Raw genomic sequence first — 12661 nt, 5'->3', positions numbered from 1 at the left:
GGCTGTCCCACGTGTCGCTGTGACGTGCCCCAGGGCTGTCCCACGTGTCACTGTGACGTGCCCCAGGGCTGTCCCACGTGTCACTGTGACGTGTCTCCAGGCTGTCCCACGTGTCGCTGTGACATGTCACAGGGCTGTCCCATGTGTCACTGTGACGTGTCCTGGGGCTGTCCCACGTGTCACTGTGACGTGTCACTGTGACGTGTCCCAGGGCTGTCCCACATGTCAATGTGACGTGTCCCCAGGCTGTCTCACGTGTCGCTGTGACGTGTCACAGGGCTGTCCCACGTGTCACTGTGACGTGTCACTGTGACGTGTCCCGGGGCTATCCCACATGTCACTGTGACGTGTCCCCAGGCTGTCTCACATGTCGCTGTGACGTGTCCCGGGGCTGTCCCACATGTCACTGTGACGTGTCCCGGGGCTGTCCCTTGTGTCGCTGTGACGTGTCACAGGGCTGTCCCTTGTGTCGCTGTGACGTGTCCCAGGGCTGTCCCACGTGTCACTGTGAAGTGCCCGGGGCTGTCCCTTGTGTCACGTTTTGCTTGCCGTCTTGCTGCAACAAGAAGCAATGCTGCAGCCACCGCCTCTGCCACAGCAGCAGCACAAAACTTCCCCCGTGCCTGTCCCGCAAGCAGGTTCTCCCTTGGAACCTGTCACCCACTTCCGTTCTTACACATGGCATTAAGAGGTCACCTCTGCAGGTGGAGATGCCCTTTGTTGAAGACCATCCTCTTCCCCATGGCGCTCAGCCCCTCGTCCACATGAAACACCCCGCACCTCCACAAGCGTTTACTGCCAGGGTCCGGGTCTCATCCAGTCAGTCTGTATGTCAGCCACCACTGCTTTGCTGCACTCCTGCAGAAAGCTTTGAGATGAGAAATTGAGGGGTTCTTTTTTAAATATGATTTAGGCCACTCAGGATCCCGGTTTCCACACAGCTCAGGATGGGTGTTCCGAGGGGCTCCGTGGGGACGGGGCTTCGCCTGTGGCATGCTTGGGTAGCCCTCAGGTCTCCACAATGGTGTCCCCAATCCAAGAGGACCTGACACTGGACCATCTACTATCATTATTCACTGGCTTCCTCTGTCCTCAGAGGGAAGGATCTCCCCTCCTTTTCCTAAGGAGTTTTGTTTATGGTTCACAAATGTTCCTGTTACTTGTGCTGTTTCCTTCAAGACCCTGAGAAGCACCCAGCAAGCTGTGTGTTTCAATCATCGTAATTTAGAAGTTCCTACTGATGCTGATGCCAGTCTGCTGGCTTACAAGTTTTGTCCCGTTCATGTTTCTATTCCTTCCTCCCGTCTCAGTTGGTACTGAAGGTACTGAATTCAGAGCCTCACACTCACTTCCCTTCTTTCCTGATTGAGGCTGGTGCTCTACCATTGGGTTATGGTTATTTTGGAAAGGGAGTTGTAGATTTTCTGTTCAAGCTGGCCTCAAAGTGTGACCCTCTGGATCTCAGCCTGCTGGGAAGTTAGGAGGAACATGGCGGTTGACACCCAGTAAGCTGGTGGCTCATGCCTCTGATCTTAGCTGAGATCTGAGGAGCAAGGTCTGAAGATAGCCCGGGCAGGAAAGTCCATGAGACTCTTCTTCAATCAACCACCCAAAAAAGCCAAGTGGTAAAGCACTAGCCTCAAGCAAAAAAAAAAAAAACCCTCAGGGACAGCACCCAGAGTTTAAGCCTTAGAACCAGCACAGGAATATAAATAAGGGAAGGAGGGAGGAAGAAACGGAAGGAAAAGAGGGAGGAAGGGAAGGACAAAAGGAAGGAGGGAGAAAGAGAAAGAAAAGGAAAGAGAAGAGGAAAACAAAAACAAAAAGAAAGGGCCTTCTGGACGTTGTCTCTTCAGGAGAAAATCTGCTGGAAAATAATTCATCTTGAGGTTGCTTCAAATGTGATCCAGTTTGGCGCAAATCATCAGGTCACGAAAAACCCTGGAAGGACATGGAGCATTCCAGTCTAGGTGAAGTTCAAAGTACATTTATTTAAAATGTGGGTAAGAGGTCAATATAAAAGAAAAGAGTATAAGAAATAAAAATACTCAAAGTATAAAACATCTTATGTCTTTAACATCCATAATTTAGATAGCAAGATCTTTATTTACACCACTTTATTTGTAGCTGAAGCTCACATGATTCTGTGAAAACATTTAAAAGCCTGGCAAATGAGTAAGACCTAATGTGGGCTCATAAAACTCCTATCGTACACAACATAATTTGTGTCTCTTCAGAATAGGCGCACACCTCAACAGGATGCAGTGTAAGTGTACAGTTGTTCCCCTGCTTGCGCCGCGTCTCGTCCTGGGAGCAGCGGGAAAACAAGCGCGGGAGGAGTCCGGGCCGGCCGCGGGGCAGGCCGCGCTCCACCGCCTGGGCCCCAGCAGGCACGCAGCCATCAGCTGAATTTATATGTGAGCTTGTTGAGGAGAATAGCGTTCAATCTCAAGGCACAGAGGAACCTGGGAAGCCAGCCTGTCTTAGGCACCACTCTGGAAAGCTGCATTTCCTCCTCCACCCACATGCGCCAGCTGCTCCTGCCCGAGGTGCTCATGGGGCCCTGGGTTGGCGTGAGCACTGAGGCTCACTGAGCCTGCCCAGGGGAACCCAGCCCCTGGCCAGACAGCCGGTAACAGCAGGAGTCTCACTGCTAACATGCCCAGGCGCTTCCCAGACTCGGGGTTCACACCCGCAGGACCCAGCACAGGACTGAACTCTCCCCACAGCTTGGGAAGCACTGGCTACCTCAAGCATGTCTGCATGGAGTCACGTGCACCAGGATGGTGCTAGGATCTAAGCATGAGAAAAAGCCCCTCACTCACACCCACAGATCATGCATGGAGATGCTTCTTTTTTTTTTTTGTCGGTTATGGTGCCTGAACTCTGGGCCTGGTCCCTGGTCCCTCATCTCTTCAGTTTAAGACTAGCGCTCTACCACTTGAGCCACAGCGCCACTTCCAGCTTTTCCTGTTTATGTGGTGCTGAGGAATTAAACCCAGGGCCTCATGCATGCAAGGCAAGCATTCTACCACTGAGCCACCTTCCTAGCCCCTACATGGAGCTTCTTAAAAGTGAGTGTAGGCCAGGCACACATCTGTAATCCTAATTATTCAGAACGCTGAGATCTGAAGACTGCAATTCAAAGCCAGCTTGGGCAGGAATGTCTATGAGACTCTTTATCTCCAATTAACTACCAAAAAACTGGAAGAAGAACTGTGACTCAAGTGGTAGAGTACCAGTCTTAAGCAGAAAAAGCCAAGGGACATTGCATAAGCCCTGACTTCATGCCCAAGTATGGGTACAAGTAAAGCAGGAGTGGCTCACGCCTGTAATCCTAGCTACTCAGGAGGCTGAGATCTGAGGATCGCGGTTCAAAGCCAGCCCAGCAGGAAAGACCGTGAGACTTTCATCTACAATTAACCACTAGGAAACCCGAAGTGGCACTGTGGCTCAAGTGGTAGAGTGCTCGCCTTGAGCTGAAGAGCTCAGAGACAGCGCCCAGGCCCAGAGTTTGAGCCCTATGATGGACAAAAGAAAATTAATCTGAAACACAAGAGGCTTTCATAAATAAAAATCTGTATAAGTCACAGAATATTCTGTGTAAAAACCAAACACAGCACATCTGTAGAGCTGAAGTGCTGCCCAAGGCCAGCAGGAAGTCCCGTGGGAGATCTAATGTGGCCACACAGGCCCCCTGACTGGGGCTCCTTCCTCCCTGTGTACCTGACGAGCTCTCCGGCCTTGCCGCAGTGCCCCTCACGCTTCCAGGCCATCGCCGTCAAGAGGGGAGAAGGTGAGGCAGCCAGGTGCGTGCCCCATCCTCACCTCTCTGCCTCCCACGCGCCTATGCAGACACAAACCTACTGGTCCTCGCCGGAGTGCTACAGCAGTCAGGCGGCAGATCTCACCTGATCCTAGCTCTGCCACAGGCACACCCCATAACCACTCCAGAGGGGTCTCTAGTGGGAAGCTGGGGGCAGGATTTGTGGGGCCACTCTGCTTCACTCTGGGGCCGCCCACACATGAGAACAACTACTGTAAGCCAGGCTCTGGTGGCTCACGCCTGTAATCCTAGCTACTGAGGAGCCTGAGATCTGAGGATTGAGGTTTAGAGCCAGCCCAGGCAGGAAAGTCCAAGACTCTTCTCTCCAATTAACTAGCAAAATGCAAAAGTGAAGATGTGGCACTAGTGATAGAGCCTTGGGCAAAAAAGGTCAAATAAGAGCATGAAGCCCTGTGTTCAAGCCCTAGGACTGGTTAGCAAAGGAGTGAATTAATTAGAATGTTCCCGTTTCCTGTGAGTGCCTGCTGCTGTACTATCTACCCACCACGACTGTGTCTTAGCTCCAGCTCAAAGCTCAGAGCACACTACACAGAATCTAAATCTCACTTAGAAAATACAAACTTGAGAACAAGTTGGTGAAAAGAAGCACCTACGTCAGGTACTTACTTCTGCAATCTGCGTGGTCACTCGAACACCCTCAACAAAACGGTGCCGAGGCCCATGGGGTCGCCTCGTGACCTAGTGTGGCCTCACTACCCTGAGGAGCCAGGCTCAAGCCGCAGGGACACACACCAAGAGCAGGAAAGGGGCTGGCAACCCCGGCCGGCGCTGGCTCATGTCAGCCTCCACAGCCACCCCTCAAAAGGATATGATTCATAGTCCAGCGTCTGTGTGAGCACTCCAGTCAGAACAAACTCAGCATTGTGAACATCTGAATGGGGAAAGCCAAATGCAACAATGAGCACGCGCACTGTGTGTACACACGTGTATGTGTGGTGTGTGCATGCAAACGCAACAAATGTGGGTGTATATACAGTGAGTGTGTACATATATAGTGAGTGTACACATAGGTACGTGGTAATGCACTGGTATGGGTGGTCTGTGCACGTATACACAGTGAATGTATAGATGCACATTGTGAATGTGTGCACATTCAGTCCATGCATGTGTGCATACAGTATGTGAATATATGGTGATTGCATGTGTGCAGAGTGAATGTATATACACAATGAATGTGCGTGCATACAGTGAATATGTGTGTGCATATACAGCGAATGTGCATGCATATAAAGTGAATGTGTGTGTATTCCTGTATAGTGAGTATGTGTGGTGAATGTACATATGCATGCATGGTGAATGTGTTTGTGCGTACATGGTAGGAGTGCATATATGCTGAGTGTATGTGTGCACACAAAGTAAGTGCACCTGTTACAGTAGGTGCGTAGGTGTGAATGCAGGCAAGCATGCACCAGGAATGGGAAGCCATACCTATTCCCCTGGCAAAATACTCTCGGCACAAATGCAGGTCATTCTCGCAGGATATTAAAATGATTTCCGACAGGCTCTGAGAAGAAGACAGCGCGTTTTAGTGACCAGCACTGGCATCAGCATGAGCCCAGGTCTCTACCGCCCCTTTCCTACCTTGTTCTGCTTATGCTCCATGAGCTTCCGGAAAGATGGCTGCTTGGACAGAACTTTTCCCCCAGCACACTCCACAATGGCTTTCATTGTCGAAAGGCTGGGGCAGATGCCAGGCGTGATGTAAAAATACTTCGCCTGAAATACAGGAACACAGATGCACCCTATGTCTTGTCAAGTGGCTTCAACATTTAGCGTAACTTTCATAGCTCTTACCCTGAGACTTTAACCAGAAATGTCTAAGCCAGGCACTGGTGACTCATACCTGTAATCCTAGCTATTCAGGAAGCTGAAATTTGAGGTTTAAAGTTAGGCTGAGCAGCAAAGTTCATAAGACTTCCAACAAAAAGCTGGCATTAGGGCTGTGGCTCAAGTAGTAGAGCACCAGCCTTGAGCAAAAAAATCTCAGGGACAGCACCAAGGCCCTTAATTCTAGGACCAGCACACATACACAAAGTCTGGTTTCCTGACATCAGGAAGGCAGTCTTCCTCATTAGTAATTACTAGAGGGTTTGAGCCCTAGTTTCCTGAAATCAGAAAGGTAGTAGTACTTCCCACAGTAACCCCAGAGTAGGCTTAGAGAAACTAAAACCAGATGTGTACCCATGGGAAGACAAGTACTCAGAGCTCACATTCCTAAACAAAATGGAGTGCTTTGTGGCTAAAGCAAGCACATAACACCTTTCACAATTTCAGTAAAATCTGTAAATCAGCACTATATTTAACGTATTTCTCTGCCAAGCAACAAACTGACCCAGCACCAGTCCTGACCTCCATCCCTTTTCCTGTTTTTATCTTGTCTGTATTCTTTGAACTTGAAAAGAATAGAAAATGGTATCGATGCTTAAGATGTAAACCTCAGCCAGGCACTAATGGCTCATGCCGATTCACTTTTCAGGAGGCTGAGAGCGGAAGACCAGGGTTCAAGGCCAGCTTGAGAGCAGGGATGGAAGCATGGCTCAAGTGGTAGAGTACTCTCGTTTCAAACTGCCAAAAAAAGTTCTCTAATGAACTTGTTCCTACATATATTGTGCTTTAAATTGCTCATAAAGAGCTAAGCTCTTAGAAAAATCAGACCATTTTAAGTAAAATGCATCGTAACTCAGTATTACAAGTCACCTCTCATTACTAATCCAACATTTAAAAAGTTCAAAGAACAAATTACCCTTAATGATTTACTTAGCTGTGATACCAAAAAAAAAAAAAAAAAAAGGAAAAAACCCTTTAAGTCTCAAATCTAAGAAATATTTTTGAATCTTTAGTCCTGAATTATTTATGAAACGCTGAGTGAACATTTTCTCCGGTGGAGAGCGAGCAGAGTGCTCCAGTGCCCCCCCCCCCGTGATTACTCACGGACACGCACCTGGGCACCTGGCCGGTCTCTGCACCTACTTCCTCCCATTCAGTGAGGACCTGCTCTGCAGGGGTCTCGTCTCCTGCACTGTCCGGAGGCAGCTGGTGGTGCACGTGTGCTGTCCGATCACCCGCCCCTCCCTCAGGCCACCACACCACACCTCAAGAGTACCTTGAAAAGGGGAGACACGTGCGCTCGCTTCAAGGACTCTTCCAGGCTGAAAGAGAAGAGGACTTCCGCCTCGGCATCTCGGAGGACATAGTTCTGCTCATCTGGAAAACAGGAGGACGCAGATGCACACCACGGGCGCTCAGGCACACACGGCGCCAACGCGGCCCACCCTGCCCACTGACACAGATGCACACCACGGGCGCTCAGGCACACATGGCACCGGCACGGCCCACCCTGCCCACTGAGGGCAGATGCACACCACGGGTGCTCAGGCACACACGGAGCCGGCGTGGCCCACCCTGCCCACTGAGGGCAGATGCACACCACGGGCGCTCAGGCACACACGGCGCCAACGCGACCCACCCTGCCCACGGACACAGATGCACACCACGGGCGCTCAGGCACACACGGCGCCAACGCGGCCCACCCTGCCCACTGACACAGATGCACACCACGGGCGCTCAGGCACACACGGAGCCGGCGTGGCCCACCCTGCCCACTGACACAGATGCACACCACGGGCGCTCAGGCACACACGGAGCCGGCGTGGCCCACCCTGCCCACTGAGGGCAGATGCACAGCACGGGCGCTCAGGCACACATGGCACCGGCACGGCCCACCCTGCCCACTGACACAGATGCACACCACGGGCACTCAGGCACACACGGCACCAACGCGGCCCACCCTGCCCACGGACACAGATGCACACCATGGGCGCTCAGGCACACACGGCGTCAGCGCGGCCCACCCTGCCCACTGACACAGATGCACACCACGGGCGCTCAGGCACACAGGGCGTCAGCGCGGCCCACCCTGCCCACTGAGGGCAGATGCACACCACGGGCGCTCAGGCACACACGGAGCCGGCGTGGCCCACCCTGCCCACTGAGGCACTGCCATCAGGCCTGGCTACATGTACCTCTGCAAACTGCACACTGTCGCCCCGCTGCTTCCCCTCGAGACCAACCAGACCAAACGGTCCACAGCGGTGGTAGCTAGTCCTTCGCAGAGGCTTCCCTGAGAGCTAGGGGCTGGCCCACACTTGCAACTCCTCACACCCAACCATAGTGCCGCCACCCACAGACCCCACACAGGCCAGGAAATCCAGCCCTAGAACCACCACTTCTGAACGGCCATCAGGTGCAAGTGTGGTAGTTAAAAGCTGAATTTACCAAACTTTACTGAGTCGTGGAAACATTTCCTCTCCCCAGCACAAAGAGCACAGATGGCACAGCAGCCAACTTGCTTAATAACCTGCTGCCCTTCCGCTTGGCAAAGGTGTGAAAGGAGAGCCTCGAGGGCCCTGAGTTCTAGCCCCAAGATTGGCACACACACATACAAAAAAAAGGCAAAAAGTTGGGCTGGAGGCTTGGCTCAAGAGGTAGAACACTAGCCATGAAAGCAAACTGAGCAAGCACAAGGACCTGGTTCAAAACTGGAAAGAGCAAAGAACAACACAATGATTGGTTTTCCCTTGGTATCAATCAAATTACCAAAACTTATATTCTTTGTAAAGATGCTAATCAAATAAGTCATTGGGCTAGGAAATAAATTTTCAAACTTAAATTAGTAATTACCAAATAGTTAAAAAAAAAAAAGTGTATTGGCGCCTGTGACTGGACCTAGCTTCCAGGAGAATTTGAAAGCCTATTTGTATGAAAGTCCAGCTTCAAAGTCGTGCACCAGTGGCTCACATCTGTAATCCTAGCTACTCAGGAGGCTGAGATCTGAGGATCATGGTTCAAAGCCAGCCCAGGCAAGGAAGTCCATGAGACTCTTCTCTCCAATAAACCATTCAAAAGAAAAACCTGGAAGTGGCACTGTGGCTCAAGTGGTAGAGTGCTATAGCCTTGAGCTCAAGAGCTGAGGGACAGTGCCGTGGCCCAGAGTTCAAGCCCCACTACAGACAAAAAAAAGTCCAACTTCTACCACTGCCAACACTCCCCAGCACGGTCACTCCAGCACTGGGACCACACTGCCATCACTACCCAGCACGGTCACTACCAGCGCTGGGACCACCAAGCCGCCATACCCAGCACCCACCGATGAACTGCTGGGACCACCAAGCCGCCATACCCAGCACCCACTGATGAACTGCTGGGACCACCAAGCCGCCATACCCAGCACGGTCACTACCAGCGCTGGGACCACCAAGCTGCCATACCCAGCACCGACTGATGAACTGCTGGGACCACCAAGCTGCCATACCCAGCACCCACCGATGAACCGCTGGCACTTGAAGCACTCCTCCAGCCACTCGGGCGTCACGATGTGCTTCACCACGGAGATGGCCGTGAGGAACTTCACGGTGCGAGTCACCTTGCTGGCGATGAGGTGGGTACACTTCTGTGTGGACTCGGCCACCTCCCCACCCAGGATGTAGAGCTTCTGGAGAGAGAAGCACACATCAGTGAGCACAGACCCACGCTGTCCTCAGCCCTGCAAACCGTGACAGGAAAAGCAAAGGAAACCTGGAAAACCGACGAGGAAAGCAGAAAGAATAAGCCACACAGGGCATTTCTGCCTAGCACTAAACAAGTCAATGATCAATGTTTGGGTTCTGAAAACATCAGTAACTCATTTCTAGGAATAAAAAAAAATAAAATGAAGGGCTGGGAAGGTGGCTCAGTGGTAGAGCGCTTGCCTTGCATGCCTGAGGCCCTGGGTTCCATTCCTCAGCACCACATAAGAAAAAAGCCGGAAGTGGCGCTGTGGCTCAAGTGGTAGAGCGCTAGCCTTGAGCTGAAGAGCTGAGGGACAGCGCCCAGGCCCAGAGTTCAGGCCCCATGACCGGACCAAAAAATAAATAAATAAATAAAATAAAATAAAATGAAGAGTAAACAGCAGACCGTGTGGTGCTGTGGCTCTAGGCATATTCCAAAGCACAATGGTGCCGCTGTGGACTACGGGCACAAAAGCACAGCACCAAAGTGGACAGAGACAGAACCCAGAAAAGCGCTCTTCACAGCTGTACTCAGCCCTTGAAGGCAGAAAAAATTACACTGTACTAAATTTAGAGCAGAAAATGTATAAATCTAATTTCATTCAGCCTTAATTTAACAAAACTCCAGTAACAAAATACCCTATGCCTTGTGATGCTCTTTCAAAAAGCGTGCTTCCAATTCAGCTCCGGTTACACCAAACCTGACCTGACCACACGGGCTGCCGTGGGTGTGTGCACCAGGGTCCAGAAAGCACAGCCTGGGGAGACTCTGGGGCAGAGCGCCCGAGAGGCAAAGCCCCTTGTGAGCCCCAGGGTATTTATAAAAATGACAGTCAAGTTGCCTTGCAAATGTTCACATGCAGGAATCAGAACATTACACTAATGGTGCAAGCATCAAAGAATTAAATGGCACACTGAACGAGGCAGTCACTCACTGACACGATTACCACAAACACATGTGACAACACTGTCAAAAGTAGAAAAACTTAATGAAAGGTTCACCTAACAAATGGTTGGCATAAACATTTACAGAAAGGAACATGGCAAAAAATTCTTAAAGACAAACAAAATTTTACCTTAATATACTGTTGAACGTGTACAGGCTCAAAGCCAGTAAAAAGCACAAAAGGGGTCAATTCTGGTGTGAGTTTTTTAGTGGGAGGTGGCAGATCTTCAATCCTACAAACAAAGGCACACAAAATAGTACTGACTTTATTATGGAAAAATCATGTCACAACTCTAGATAATGGACTTACATGACCAAGAAATTAATTTCAAAACAATAACTAGGGGCTGGGAAGGTGGCTCAGTGGTAGAGTGCTTGCCTCGCATGCATGAGGCCCTGGATTCGATTCCTCAGCACCACATAAGCAGAAAAAGCCAGATGTGGTGCTGTAGCTTAAGTGGTAGGGTGCTAGCCTTTAGCTGAAGAGCTGAGGGACAGCGCCCAGGCCCAGAGTTCAACCCCCACGACTGACAAAAAAAAAAAAAAACCCAACAACTAAAGAAAGTAATATATTAAAGAATGATGAACTTATAGTTCCATGTCTAGAAGTTGAATGAATTCAAAGACGACACAAACGCATGACTAGCTCAAATAGAATTCAAATGGCTGAATGGAATAAAGAAGATAATGTATAATATTAAAAAAGGAATTGGATAAAGAAACAAATCTTGAAAAAAAATCAGACTGAAATCTTGGAAATAAATATCTCAACTGCCCAAATTAAAAACTCATTGAAATCTTAGCTAATAGAACAGAACAAGTAGAAAATAGGGCAATCGGATTGAAAATAAAGCAGAGGAATTAGATCAATCAGTAAAGAGAGTGAAAAAACACTAAGAAAATATTATAGAACCTTTCTGACACCACCAAAAGACAAAACATATGAATCATGGATTGAGAAGAAGAGATGCACACTAAAGGAATAAATATAACCTATTCAATAAAATAGCAGAAAACTTCCCCAACCTTGAGTAAGAGTCATCCAGGTGGAGGAGTTTACAGAACACCAAACAGGCAAGAGCAGAGAGGAACACCACTAGACATGTTAGAGTTAAAACATAACACAAACTGCAAAAGAGAAGAAACAAATCACATACAATGGTAGCCACAGAGTATCGGCAGATTTCTCCACACAAACTAAATCCAAGGAGGGCATAACATAATCCAAGCCCTGAAAGATAGTAACTGTCAACCTTCATAATCGAGGGAGAAATAAAACTTTCCAAGATAAAAGCTAAAGGAACTCATGAGCACAAAACCATTACTACACAAGATGCTGAAAGGAATGCTGCACATAGAGCAAGAGAAACAAAAACAGGCAAGAATAAATGCACGACATGGGTAACGTAGCATCATAAAGACAAATATGAGAGGAAACACTTCACACCATTCAACATCAACACAGGATGCTAATGGTCTCAACTCTCTAATAAAAGAAATAAAATGGTAAGTTGGATTTTAAATTTGTTTTCTATAAGAAGTACATTTCACCAACAAAAACAAACGTAAGTGTAGGGTTTAAGGATTGATTCAACACATGAATATCAATGCACATAACACTATGCATAAATAGAATCAAAGACAAATATTTCATAATCATCTCAACTGACACAGAAAAGGCTGTGGATCAAATTAAAGAGCCCATTGATAAAGGTCTAAAGAAACAAGAAACAGTAGAGCGCTCGCCTTGAGCTGAAGAGCTGAGGGACAGCGCCCAGGCCCAGAGTTCAGGCCCACGACCGGACCCCAAAAAAAAAAGAAAAAGAAAAAGAAATAAGAACCAGAAGGAACGCTCCTGAGGTGGATGGAACAGGAGATCAACAAACTGAGTGCAACATGCCAAACTCAAAGTCAAATCCTGCATGTTTTCATTCATTTTAGAATCTAAACTCTGAAAGCATACACAGATAAAACATGTACATACATGTTTACCTATTTATGTGCACATACACACATGCATTTATCTTTACACACACAGAGCTTGGTTATACCTGAGCCTGCCTGGGAAGGGGTTTAGCCAAGGAGAGGAACAGAGAAAGATGGAGGGCCAATCCTATCAAAATACATTGCATCTGTGCATGAAGAGTGTAAGGGACCTCATTAACAGGGGGGAGGGACAATAGAGGGCTACTGTGATCCGAACAGAACATACACATGTGCACATACCATGATGAAATATACACTAAAAAAAAAGAATGATAGGAAAGCAACACAGGCTGCTGGTGTGTGTGTGTGTGTGTGTGTGTGTGTGTGTGTGTGTGT

General features: G+C 48.9%; 1 protein-coding gene across 1 annotated transcript in view; it reads right to left on the bottom strand.

Moving 5' to 3' along the window:
• Nucleotides 1–2004: 2004 nt before the first annotated feature.
• Paxip1 (PAX interacting (with transcription-activation domain) protein 1) overlaps nucleotides 2005–12661 on the bottom strand; it is a 52505-nt gene continuing 41848 nt past the window's right edge. Inside the window, exons 16-22 of the mRNA XM_013027210.1 lie at nucleotides 10470–10572; nucleotides 9170–9338; nucleotides 6951–7051; nucleotides 5429–5563; nucleotides 5276–5351; nucleotides 4658–4718; nucleotides 2005–2417 (exon numbers count right to left, since the gene is read on the bottom strand). Of these exons, the coding sequence (XP_012882664.1) occupies nucleotides 2402–2417; nucleotides 4658–4718; nucleotides 5276–5351; nucleotides 5429–5563; nucleotides 6951–7051; nucleotides 9170–9338; nucleotides 10470–10572 (661 nt within the window). The 3' untranslated portion in view covers nucleotides 2005–2401. The remainder of the gene's footprint in view (nucleotides 2418–4657; nucleotides 4719–5275; nucleotides 5352–5428; nucleotides 5564–6950; nucleotides 7052–9169; nucleotides 9339–10469; nucleotides 10573–12661) is intronic.

Source organism: Dipodomys ordii, unplaced genomic scaffold (genome assembly GCF_000151885.1).
Source record: "Dipodomys ordii isolate 6190 unplaced genomic scaffold, Dord_2.0 Scaffold101, whole genome shotgun sequence".
Lineage (NCBI taxonomy): Eukaryota > Metazoa > Chordata > Mammalia > Rodentia > Heteromyidae > Dipodomys > Dipodomys ordii.
Note: the sequence above shows the minus strand (reverse complement) of the source record. Positions and strands in the feature narration are given on the sequence as shown.